The sequence below is a fragment of the Diabrotica virgifera genome, chromosome 7, assembly GCF_917563875.1.
Source record: "Diabrotica virgifera virgifera chromosome 7, PGI_DIABVI_V3a".
Classification (NCBI taxonomy): Eukaryota; Metazoa; Arthropoda; class Insecta; order Coleoptera; family Chrysomelidae; genus Diabrotica; species Diabrotica virgifera.
This window is the reverse complement of record NC_065449.1, coordinates 167,385,666-167,399,316: the sequence shown is the minus strand read 5'-3', so window position 1 is coordinate 167,399,316 and position 13,651 is coordinate 167,385,666. Positions and strand designations below refer to the sequence as shown.

Below are 13,651 nucleotides of genomic sequence, written 5' to 3'. Positions count from 1 at the left end.
ACGGCAGCTCATTTTTTGTGCGGTGGCAGGTCGTAGATTCATTGGGAGGGGTAGGAGGGTTTAAAGAAGACTAACTACATAACCAAATAAGCAAAGGATACTTACACAGACTTGAGGACTTTCCTACTATTTAAACTAATTGGGACGCCGTTCGAAAAATCCTCAAATTCTCATATCGAGTACTTACTGGAAAGCAACTGGGGGACATTCATCGTAGATTCCTCGTTGGGGTTATACTGGGCTACAAATTATCATCATATGGCTTCTATGCCATATCATTTTCTTCTGTTCTAAAACTTATTTCGCTTGTATTAGTTATCTGTTAATAATTTTTTTAAATTAAAGAGGTTACAGAAATAAAAATGTGTACATTTTATAATGTTTATTTAAACCTTTATACCTTTTTATTTTTATTGAGAATAGACACATTCTCAAACCAGAAATGAATAATAATAACAAAATACATGATTTTACAATTTTTAACCTTATTTTTAGCAGTGTACCAAAACAAAAATTTGACATGGCTGTCAAATGTCACTGCCTTTAAATTTACTTTACATAATAATTTTTAGAGAATCCATGTTGAAAACAACATATTTAATTATGTAAAATCTTTACCAATAATATCCACTTGTGAATTATTTAAAATAAACATTATCCATACCTCGCTAAAACAAAATCCTTGTCACATGTCACGACATCACACTTGGAACTTCAAAATTTTCCATTCGAGATTGGGGGGAAGGCATTCAAATCATTACTAAACTGGATAAAATCGATACCAAATAATATCATCCGGGCATTTCTTACTGGAACATGAACAAATCCAAAACTGGAACATAAACAAATCCAAAACATCATAAAACAGGAACCAGGAAACCACGCACTTCTTTTTTTACCACCGGCAAACCAAACTGCATAACAATAAAACTGTTTCACAATAATATATCCATTGAAAATGTTGTGAACTATTGTAATAATATTCCAGACAAGTTAAAAATCCATCTGTACTTCTACTATAATAAGAAAACCATTTTGCCAGCTAAGTGCGACTTTCTATGAGTCTGTTGGTTGAGGTCCACACAAAAAGATGTTTACTCTTCAGACATGTTTTTGGAACTATTTTATTTTCAGTGGCATATGTACCGCGTACCTAACCTTCCGAAAATTCTCGTACGCTTCAAGCCGATCATTCTTTCGGTTTGACATTTGATCAATCGGCGGAGAGAACTCAACGATCTTTCAAAATTCTGACCAATAATATCATAGGGTTTTTAGCGCTCAAAACTTGAGGGAAAAATACTGGGACCTAACGAATCCTTCCAGAACAATAAATGTTGATACAAGTAAACAGGAAATTTCCTAACCTTTACAATGCGAACAGGAGCGGCTTAGGAAATTTTAAAGATATATAAACTCGCAAAATATATTAGAAAAATAAATATTTTTCTTGGGATAGGATTAAAATTAATGGATATTTTTTTATAAAACATTGTAGTAGAAATCCATCTGCTACAATAGCCTCCTCGGAAGAGAGGAAACTGGATTACCTATTCAGTTTTCGATAACAACAAAAAAAAACATTGACTTCTTGGGTATGACAGGATAAACAATACTAAAATATTTAAATAATGGCTAGTGGGGATTAAACAAAAACAAAACATCATTAGGGAGTGGGCTAGCGTGCCATCAATCGCCAGACTCTTTAAAGTCGAGTAGACTTAAATGTTTAAAGACTCTACTGAGAACTGTAGGTGACAAGAGTTTCTGTGTCTTGGGAAAGAAATAATCTTGTGCCCTGTGTGGACCTCGCTGACATCCACTGCAGTAACACAAGTGATATATATATTATATATACCATATAATATATACCATATAGCAGGGCAGACACAGCCTCATCACCTCGTTGCCTAACCAAGATTGGTTTTCAAAAACTAAAAAAATCTTTCTGAGCTCTTGGCTCAGCAGATAGGCATCTGCTTAAACTCTAAACACCTAGCGAGTTTCACGGAATTTTTATCGGCAACGGTTCGGCAAAAGGAGGATTTAGACAATCCAGTCTAAATACCTCGTTGAGATAAAATGTCACAAATAACTTATCTCAACAACTCATTCAAACAAAACCAACAAAGGGGGGTGGACGCGTGTGACAACATAAAAAGACCAAAAAAACTAGTATACTGGATTCAAACGAGATATCAAACCATTTAATCAAGACCAAAAAAAAATAAACGTAACACACGACATAGGGAATACTACATCATTACGTTTTCAATCAAAAGTCCTATTTAGGACATAAGAACCTTTCATGAAAGTTCACAAGACAACTTTCACATTTTCAAATCACTAACTGGGATATGCTTTATTTTTCAAAACCGGGGATATGACCTTACTTTTCCAAAACATGGGTAGATTTTACTTTTCCAAAACATAAGTAGACCATATTTTTCCAAAACAATGGGTAGACTTTATTTTTCCAAACTGGGGTTAGACTACTTTTTCAAAACAGGGATGAAAGCAACACACAAGGGAAAGACCAAAGGAATATTGGAAAGAATGACAGTTCTGACGAACGACCACTTTCATTTATCCATCGAAAGCAAGCTTCACCTGTACTCAACGCGGCCAGATCCTAAGCTCACCAGCCTTGTCACAGCTTCTGCTCTTGGCCTACTTTCAATAAACAAACACAAGAGAGGTCAACGAACTATTCGCCAAAAAAAATCAAACTCCATCAGGGACATGGGCTAACAGACATTACGGGATAACAGACTCTAAAATTTCCAGACTAAACAGGGATAGACAAACAAGCAGGGAACAAAAGACTCAAAGACTTCTAGTCATACTCCATATACATGGGCTTACAAACACAAATAAATATTGAAACTTGGTTCTTAGTCATACTCCATATACATGGGCTTACAAACACAAATAATATTGAAACTTGGTTCTTATATGAGCTTACACAAAATAAAACCGTTCTTGCTCTGACTACTAATGGGAGTGTTCCCAAACAACTGAACAACACTTCCTCATCACGAGTATTACACTTGTGATATGCCAGATACAAGAAAACATACATCATTTTATTAACAAGTGGAGGGGCCTCGCCACGGTTTCCCTCTTCACTTCTTTATGAACAAGTGGAGGGGCCTCGCCACGGTTTCCCTCTTCACTTCTTCATGGGGTTACTTTTTCTTCACTTCTAACATGAACAAATCCATATATCAAGGGTTCTTTTCAAAACAGTGTCGACAGAGTACGCTATCTTCAAATCAAAAAGTGATAGTTTTCTCCTGGCTGCTTGAAAAAACAAGGGGTCTACTTCTTCATTAATAAGTGGAGGGGCCTCGCCTCAGTTTCCCTCTTCACTTCTTCATGAACAAGTGGAGGGGCCTCGCCACGGTTTCCCTCTTCACTTCTTCATGGGGTTACTTCTTCAAGGATGACTTCTCCAACTAACCTGTGGCAATAATATACCCAATATAGATAGGCTTCGCTGGAAAATCACGGGACTTACTCACACAGACCATACCGAATTAGCTCATACACGGACCATACCAACTATTATCACACATCTACTCAAACGACCAAATCAATAATCACAAAAAACGTTTATTCTGTAAAAAACTGTTGATCTATAAGAATACATGCAAAAAAATGCAACATATTGTTATACTCTATAAGTGGATTCAATATTCAAAACTTTTTAAACGTAACTTTTAGCAAAATCTTCAAAAAAAATTTTTAACGTTACTTTTTTACCAAAATTTTCAAAAAAAATTTTTACTTTATTTTTTACTCAATTGTTTGTCTATATAATTCCTCAATATTTTCCAAAAAATTTAACCAATGCTTTCATCATGGGTACAATATCAATACAATATAGTAAGTACGCTACAATATTTAACATACTATTCTGTTGTACGATACATAAAATACAATACCAGTATACTACGGTTTACCTAAAATGGGGTTACAAGTTAAATACACTATGATGTATGAAATGGTACATGCCTATACAATCAGCAGCATGACCAAATCAACACCACAATACCATGTGTACATACTTACACCTCTTTTGGAAAAATTATTAACATGCGTAAACAAAAATAACAAAAATGGGCTCTTTCATGGGGACTAACAGACTGAAACAGTTTCGGGGGCACTAGAAGACATGAAACAGTTTCTGGGGGCAAGACAAGAGGAATCTGGGCTAAACTACAGGGAAGACTGGGGCGATATTTACTCGGGTCAAACTTCAGGGTGTACGATACAAGTATTACAAGTGTAACACTAAGTGAGGGGGTGGCTAAATACATTGGGGACTAGTAGATAGGCTAACTACTAGTTGAACATGTCTACAAGCTAGACTTGTAACAGTGGGCGTATAAAACATGACAAGAGTCGAGCTTCCATGTTGTCGGAAACACCTGCACCACAAACTGAGATTGGCTGCCTAAGACGGGCACTGCCTAACAGTTGTAGTACAAATGAGACCGAAAGGAGGCTAAAAGGACATGGTAGTGGGCACATGCTAATGGGGTCAGGGGGCTAGAAATAACACGACCCACGTTGTCGGGGCCATTTGAAGCATTCAACTGGACAAGACAACAACTGGATACTGAAGGAGGCAGAAAAATGAATCGGCCTCACACGTTGGGCGACATTTGAAGCGTTTTGCGAACAACTGGAGCCAGAAGGAGGCTAAAAATGAGTCGGCCCCACGTTGGGCGCCAGTTGAAGCGTTTTACATGTCTGCTCTATGGGGACAAGGAAAGACTATCTACTAAGATACTGGGGGGCCGAAATGGGGCTAGTAGAAGGAACAGACACATAAACCTTCATGCGAACGGCAGCTCATTTTTTTTGTGCGGTGGCGGGTCGTAGATTCGTTGGGAGGGGTAGGAGGGTTTAAAGATGACTAACTACATAACCAAATAAGCAAAGGATACTTACACAGACTTGAGGACTTTCCTACTATTTAAACAAATTGGGACGCCGTTCGAAAAATCCTCAAACTCTCATATCGAGTACTTACTGGAAACCAAATGGGAGACATTCATCGTAGATTCCTCGTTGGGGTTATACTGGGCTACAAATTATTATCATATGGCTTCTATGCCATTATATTTTCTTCTGTTCTAAAACTTAATTCGCTTGTATTAGTTATCTGTTAATAATTTTTTTAAATTAAAGAGGTTACAAAAAAAATTGTGTACATTTCATAATGTTTATTTAAACCTTTATACCTTTTTATAGAATAAACACATTCTCAAACCAGAAATGAATAATAATAACAAAATACATGATTTTACAATTTTTAACCTTATTTTTAGCAGTGTACCAAAACAAAAATTTGACATGGCTGTCAAATGTCACTGCCATCTAATATTTACTTTAAATAATAATTTTTAGAGAATCCATGTTGAAAACAACATATTTAATTATGTAAAATCTTTACCAATAATATCCACTTGTGAATTATTTAAAATAAACATTATCCATACCTCGCTAAAACAAAATCCTTGTCACATGTCACACTTGGAACTTCAAAATTTTCCATTCGAGATTGGGGGGAAGGCATTCAAATCATTACTAAACTGGAAACAGGAACTTACGGGAATTCTTACTGGAACATGAACAAATCCAAAACATCATCAAAAAAATAGCAACAGCTATACAAAGGACAGGAACCAGGAAACCACGCACTTCTTTTTTACCGGCAAATCAAACTGCATAACAATAGAACTATTTCACAATAATATATCCATTAAAATGCCGTGAAACTATTGTCATTATATTCGTTGACATTTACTGGGCAAACTGCCAGTCTTTCACTTCTTTTACCATAAAAATAAAACCATTTTGCCGGCAAAGTGCGACTTTCTACGAGTCTGTTGGTTGAGTTCTAACAAAAAGATGTTTACTGAAGTGATGTACTTTTAGAACTGGCTTTACATCGTCACGTCTCTCTCGCGTCCAAACGATGCATTTCTTCTCGATCGTTCGGCCAAAACTATTGACCAATCCTCAACTACAACTCAAGGATCTTTCAAAATGCAGACCAATAATAACATGGGATTTTTATCGCTCAAAACTTAAAGGAAAAACACCAAACCTTTTAGAGGATTCATTCTCGAATAATGAATGATTTCACAATAACTATCTACGTAGTTGGTAAATTCTACACAAATAAATAGGAAATTTCCTAACCTTTACAATGCGAACAGGAGCGGCTTAGGAAATTTTAAAGATATATAAACTCGCAAAATATATTAGAAAAATTAATATTTTTCTTGGGATAGGATTAAAATTAATGGATATTTTTTTTTATAAAATATTGTAGTAGAAATCCATCTGCTACAATTTATTGCGGTTTTCGTGTTTCTTACCCATTTTTTGCACAAACACTTTAGTCGTAGTATAGAATACAAATAAAAAACCTATAATGTTACAAATGCTTATCAATATATGATACGACGTATCCCTTTTTATAGATGGATCAGCTATGCACACTGCGCAAAGTTGTTTATGTGAAGGTGTGCTTATTCTGTGGTAAACCCTTTGTCAAAGTGGAGCAGCATCTCAAACAACACCTCACATGCCCTAGATGCAAAAAAACATATAAGACTGTTAAAGGGAGATTGAATCATGTATGTAAACATGTAAACATTAACCAGCCTTTAGCAACAGTAAGCAAGTGCAAGGCCCCGGCTAAAAAACGAGATCAAGCTATGTAAAAGGGTGATAAAAGGTAGAAATGCGTGCAATGAACCCTCTCAGGTACCATTTCTTAACAACAATGTATCATCTACATATACTGTTGTATTAACGCTACAGCCTTATTGTATTACCTAGTGTTTTTCGTTATTTTAGAAAAATGGTCACAACACATCTGTTATATCCAGTACTCATCGAGCGTTTGAAGTCTTTTGATGAGTGGATACCAATCCACCCTATAAAACTAATAGTACTAGCTGTATGTGGCTATTCTTATACGGGGGTAAACGATAAAGTCTTGTGTGTTGCGTGTGGTGTAGTTGTTAATAATTGGCTGGCAGGTGACATACCTTTAGATAAACATAAAGACGATTGTTGTTTTCTTGCAGCATATAAACAAGCTCAAAGATTACGGGATGTCCAAACACGGTTAGACACTTTTCCGTATCGGTGTACCTCAGTTGAACAACACGCTGAGTTTGGTTATTTTTATGAAGATGAGGAAGTATACTTTTTAACGAATAAGGATATTTCTTTAAATAGTGTTAGAATAGCCACTTTTAAGAACAAACCAGGCGAACGTGATCCTCTGCGTGTTCAAAACGATATCAGATCTGCCGAGAACGGCATTATATACACAGGGCCTCTTTATCGAACGATAAGCAGCAAATATTGTGTAATAGTTGATGTATACATGAACGAGGAACAAGAAACAAATGTTGTAGCAGACACAAGCGTACTACATGCAACAGTTGCAAACAAGATGATAGATCAGCGTCTTATTTGTAAAATCTGTTTACTTAAGGAAATTAACACGGTTACTCTGCCATGTCGACACGCGACATTTTGTCGAGAATGTTCTCACTTACCCAGAACCACATGTTGTCTATGCAGAACTCCCATAGAATATATAGCAATGCTGTAGGATCAGTGTTATATGCTTCTTCTTTTCGTTTATCAATTCGTCTTTTCGTCTGTCAACTCTTCTTGTCATTAAACGTCACAGGTCATCCGTCATTTCTTCTTTTACGCAACGTGAAGATAGCGTCAATTCTTCTCCTTCTTCATCTCTCTCTCTCTCTCTCTCTCTATCTCTCCATCTCTCTATCTATCTCTCTATCTATCTATCTATCTATCTATCTATCTATCTATCTATCTATCTATCTATCTATCTATCTCTCTCTCTCTCTCTCTCTCTTCTCTAAGGGGTTTCTCATACATCACAGTTTCTGAGTTTTGCTAAAAACTATAAGCCTTTGTTGTTTCAGATGGGTCGTGCAGCCGTGACGGTTCTCCACACTATGAAACAGCTGTTATGCGTAAATTGTAGAACATATAAAATATGTATGGGTCAGCCCTGTACAAATAATCTTGCAAATTTTCGGTGCCATTTTTGTCGAACGGGTGAGGAAGGTTTGAATCATTTTAAAAAATACACAGCACGGGGTAATAAACGTTCCACAACGTCAGCTAAAAAACCTCCAATGCTTTAGCATACATCTCTCTCTCTCTCTCTATCTCTCTATCTATCTATCTATCTATCTCTCTATCTATCTATCTATCTATCTATCTATCTATCTATCTATCTATCTATCTATCTATCTATCTATCTATCTATCTATCTATCTATCTATCTATCTATCTATCTATCTATCTATCTCTCTCTCTCTCTCTCTCTCTCTCTCTCTCTCTCTCTCTCTCTTCTCTTCTCTAAGGGGTTTCGCATATATCACAGTTTCTGTGTTTTGTTAAAAACTATAAGCCTTTGTTGTTTCAGATGGTTCGGTCTGCCATGAAAATGTTCCACCGTACGAAAGTGTTATTGTGTAGAAATTGCGGAAAATATAAAGTATGTGTAAGTCAGCCCTGTACAAATAATCTTGCAAATTTTCGGTGCCATTTTTGTCGAACGGGTGAGGAAGGTTTGAATCATTTTAAAAAATACACAGACCGTGGTAATAAGTACACCACTGCAATGCAAAGACAAAAACCGTGTAACTGCTAGTAACGTCAAACGAGCTTTTTCTTTTTTCCTCTCTTTCCCTTCTTCTTCTTCTTCGTCTTCTTCTTCTTTGATGCTCTCACTTCTTCATCCGTGACTCTCGCACTTCTTCGTTCTTCTTCTTCTTCTACTTCCTCGTCATCTTCTTCTTCTTCTTCTTCTTTTTTGACTCTCGCACTTCTTCGTACTTCTTAGGCTCTCTCTCTATGTCAAAATGTTTAACGTCCTACGTTGCCTGTCACATAAATGCCACGTCATTTCACGTCGAATGTCACGTCATTTCACGTAGAATGTCACGTCATTTCACGTCGAATGTCACGTCATTTCACGTCGAATGTCGCGTTCTGTTAGGCACTGTCATTCACGTCGAATGTCACGTCATTTCCCGTCGAATGTCACGTCATACGTTGAATGTCACGTCATTTCACGTCGAATGTCACATCATTTCACGTCGAATGTCACGTCATTTCACGTCGAATGTCACGTCATTTCACGTCGAATGTCACGTCATTTCACGTCATTTTCAAGGCATTTCGCAGTCTGTGTCGACAGAAGCCTCGTTCACGGCTCATAGTCAGGTCTTAGGCAGTTAGTGTGTGACTCATTCTCTATTCTAGCCCTCTGTCTCTCGCTCCCCCTTTTCTCACAAACCACACACACACGCCTGCTTTTAAACTTTTTATTTAATTCTAGCACAATACTCACCACAATGAGTTCTCAGGATCTTGGGCATGTTTGTAAACCATTTAAGCAGCAGAGTATGGGTCGGTTGGTCGTGGGAAAATTTCGTATCTCAATAGCACTCCAAGCCCCGCCCTCCACAAAGCCACGCCCATCGACCAATGCCACGCCCACCGGCCAATGGGGACAAAGACCCGCCCACCACAAAGCCACGCCCACCGGCCAATGTGAGCAAAGCCACGCCCACCACAAAGCCACGCCCACCGGACAATGGGGACAAATCCCCGCCCACCACAAAGCCACGCCCACCGACCAAAGCCACGCCCACCGGCCAATGGGAACAAAGCCACGCCCACCACAAAGCCACGCCCACCCGACCCATACTCTGCTGCTTAAATGGTTTACAAACATGCCCAAGATCCTGAGAACTCATTGTGGCGAGTATTGTGCTAGAATTAAATAAAAAGTTTAAAAGCAGGCGTGTGTGTGTGGTTTGTGAGAAAAGGGGGAGCGAGAGACAGAGGGCTAGAATAGAGAATGAGTCACACACTAACTGCCTAAGACCTGACTATGAGCCGTGAACGAGGCTTCTGTCGACACAGACTGCGAAATGCCTTGAAAATGACGTGAAATGACGTGACATTCGACGTGAAATGACGTGACATTCGACGTGAAATGACGTGACATTCGACGTGAAATGACGTGACATTCGACGTGAAATGATGTGACATTCGACGTGAAATGACGTGACATTCAACGTATGACGTGACATTCGACGTGAAATGACGTGACATTCGACGTGAATGACAGTGCCTAACAGAACGCGACATTCGACGTGAAATGACGTGACATTCGACGTGAAATGACGTGACATTCTACGTGAAATGACGTGACATTCGACGTGAAATGACGTGGCATTTATATGACAGGCAACGTAGGACGTTAAACATTTTTACATAGAGAGAGAGCCTAAGAAGTACGAAGAAGTGCGAGAGTCAAAGAAGAAGAAGAAGAAGAAGAAGAAGATGACGAGGAAGTAGAAGAAGAAGAAGAACGAAGAAGTGCGAGAGTCACGGATGAAGAAGTGAGAGCATCAAAGAAGAAGAAGACGAAGAAGAAGAAGAAGCGAAAGAGAGGAAAAGAGAAAAAGCTCGTTTGACGTTACTAGCAGTTACACGGTTTTTGTCTTTGCATTGCAGTGGTGTACTTATTACCACGGTCTGTGTATTTTTTAAAATGATTCAAACCTTCCTCACCCGTTCGACAAAAATGGCACCGAAAATTTGCAAGATTATTTGTACAGGGCTGACTTACACATACTTTATATTTTCCGCAATTTCTACACAATAACACTTTCGTACGGTGGAGCATTTTCATGGCAGACCGACCCATCTGAAACAACAAAGGCTTATAGTTTTTAACAAAACACAGAAACTGTGATATATGCGAAACCCCTTAGAGAAGAGAAGAGAGAGAGAGAGAGAGAGAGAGAGAGAGATAGATAGATAGATAGATAGATAGATAGATAGATAGATAGATAGATAGATAGATAGATAGATAGATAGATAGAGAGATAGAGAGATAGATAGATAGATAGAGAGATAGAGAGAGAGAGAGAGAGAGCGAGAGATGTATGCTAAAGCATTGGAGGTTTTTTAGCTGACGTTGTGGAACGTTTATTACCCCGTGCTGTGTATTTTTTAAAATGATTCAAACCTTCCTCACCCGTTCGACAAAAATGGCACCGAAAATTTGCAAGATTATTTGTACAGGGCTGACCCATACATATTTGATATGTTCTACAATTTACGCATAACAGCTGTTTCATAGTGTGGAGAACCGTCACGGCTGCACGACCCATCTGAAACAACAAAGGCTTATAGTTTTTAGCAAAACTCAGAAACTGTGATGTATGAGAAACCCCTTAGAGAAGAGAGAGAGAGAGAGAGAGAGAGAGAGAGAGAGAGAGAGATAGATAGATAGATAGATAGATAGATAGATAGATAGATAGATAGATAGATAGATAGATAGATAGATAGATAGATAGAGAGATAGATAGAGAGATGGAGAGAGAGAGAGAGAGAGAGAGAGAGAGAGAGAGAGAGAGAGAGAGAGAGATGAAGAAGGAGAAGAATTGACGCTATCTTCACGTTGCGTAAAAGAAGAAATGACGGATGACCTGTGACGTTTAATGACAAGAAGAGTTGACAGACGAAAAGACGAATTGATAAACGAAAAGAAGAAGCATATAACACTGATCCTACAGCATTGCTATATATTCTATGGGAGTTCTGCATAGACAACATGTGGTTCTGGGTAAGTGAGAACATTCTCGACAAAATGTCGCGTGTCGACATGGCAGAGTAACCGTGTTAATTTCCTTAAGTAAACAGATTTTACAAATAAGACGCTGATCTATCATCTTGTTTGCAACTGTTGCATGTAGTACGCTTGTGTCTGCTACAACATTTGTTTCTTGTTCCTCGTTCATGTATACATCAACTATTACACAGTATTTGCTGCTTATCGTTCGATAAAGAGGCCCTGTGTATATAATGCCGTTTTCGGCAGATCTGATATCGTTTTGAACACGCAGAGGATCACGTTCGCCTGGTTTGTTCTTAAAAGTGGCTATTCTAACACTATTTAAAGAAATATCCTTATTCGTTAAAAAGTATACTTCCTCATCTTCATAAAAATAACCAAACTCAGCGTGTTGTTCAACTGAGGTACACCGATACGGAAAAGTGTCTAACCGTGTTTGGACATCCCGTAATCTTTGAGCTTGTTTATATGCTGCAAGAAAACAACAATCGTCTTTATGTTTATCTAAAGGTATGTCACCTGCCAGCCAATTATTAACAACTACACCACACGCAACACACAAGACTTTATCGTTTACCCCCGTATAAGAATAGCCACATACAGCTAGTACTATTGGTTTTATAGGGTGGATTGGTATCCACTCATCAAAAGACTTCAAACGCTCGATGAGTACTGGGTATAACAGATGTGTTGTGACCATTTTTCTAAAATAACGAAAAACACTAGGTAATACAATAAGGCTGTAGCGTTAATACAACAGTATATGTAGATGATACATTGTTGTTAAGAAATGGTACCTGAGAGGGTTCATTGCACACATTTCTACCTTTTATCACCCTTTTACATAGCTTGATCTCGTCTTTTAGCCGGGGCCTTGCACTTGCTTACTGTTGCTAAAGGCTGGTTAATGTTTACATGTTTACATACATGATTCAATCTCCCTTTAACAGTCTTATATGTTTTTTTGCATCTATGGCATGTGAGGTATTGTTTGAGATGCTGCTCCACTTTGACAAAGGGTTTACCACAGAATAAGCACACCTTCACATAAACAACTTTGCGCAGTGTGCATAGCTGATCCATCTATAAAAAGGGATACGTCGTATCATATATTGATAAGCATTTGTAACATTATAGGTTTTTTATTTGTATTCTATACTACGACTAAAGTGTTTGTGCAAAAAATGGGTAAGAAACACGAAAACCGCAATAAATAAACAATGTTTTAAATATGTTTTTTTGTAGAACATATTGAGAAAGACGCGGTAGCTCGAGCTAGGAGTTGGTTGTCTCCCTGGGAACAGGTAAGAAACACTTAACTATAATATACTGATGTAGCGAGTGTAGTACATAAAGACGAAGAAGAAGACGAAGAATTCTGAATATCATGTAAAAGAATTCGAAACATTGTTAAGCACCAACCATGAACATCTTTGTAAAGAGAATGCATAAATTTAGGCTTACACACCAACTTGCAGAGAAACTGGGGTAGCAGGTGCTAAATAGCATGATGCCTTTTCGATAGATGCTTCTGTCATAATAAGCAGCGTAAAAAATAAACATAAACAAGAAAAGAGATACGTTGCAAAAATATAGCAGCATGAAAACAAAAAGAAGTTAGCTAACATAACTCCCTGGGACATGACATTACGATTAGCAGGGAATAGTCAGACTCATGAAATGAAGAGAAGTTTCGATCTTGGTGCAAGAAGCATACGGAAAACTGGTTTTTTCAAAGTTTGTTTGGACACACCCTCTAAAGACTAAAACCGGTGAGGAAATTACTCGGACATTTTCGGATATTCTCGCCCATACTCGACGAGTGCCGAAGAACCTACAATCCGATCAGGGAACCGAATTTTACAACAAAAAATTTCAAAATTTAATGAAAAAACACGAAATTAATCATTACAGCACCTA

General features: G+C 37.9%; 2 protein-coding genes and 1 long non-coding RNA gene across 3 annotated transcripts; 1 reads left to right on the top strand and 2 right to left on the bottom strand.

Annotated features, from left to right (window-relative positions):
• Window positions 1-367: 367 nt before the first annotated feature.
• Window positions 368-6,365, bottom strand: LOC126887614 (uncharacterized). The gene is made up of 2 exons (XR_007699114.1): window positions 5,511-6,365; window positions 368-664 (listed from the first exon to the last, which is right to left on the bottom strand). It is a non-coding gene; the product is annotated as an uncharacterized LOC126887614 (long non-coding RNA).
• Window positions 6,366-6,883: 518 nt separating this feature from the next.
• LOC126888667 (baculoviral IAP repeat-containing protein 3-like) lies at window positions 6,884-7,648 on the top strand. Its single transcript, XM_050657029.1, has one exon. The coding sequence runs from the start codon at window positions 6,884-6,886 to the stop codon at window positions 7,646-7,648; it is 765 nt and encodes a 254-aa protein (XP_050512986.1).
• Window positions 7,649-11,666: 4,018 nt separating this feature from the next.
• On the bottom strand, window positions 11,667-12,431 carry LOC126888666 (baculoviral IAP repeat-containing protein 2-like). Its single transcript, XM_050657028.1, has one exon. The coding sequence runs from the start codon at window positions 12,429-12,431 to the stop codon at window positions 11,667-11,669; it is 765 nt and encodes a 254-aa protein (XP_050512985.1).
• Between the last annotated feature and the right edge of the window lie 1,220 nt (window positions 12,432-13,651).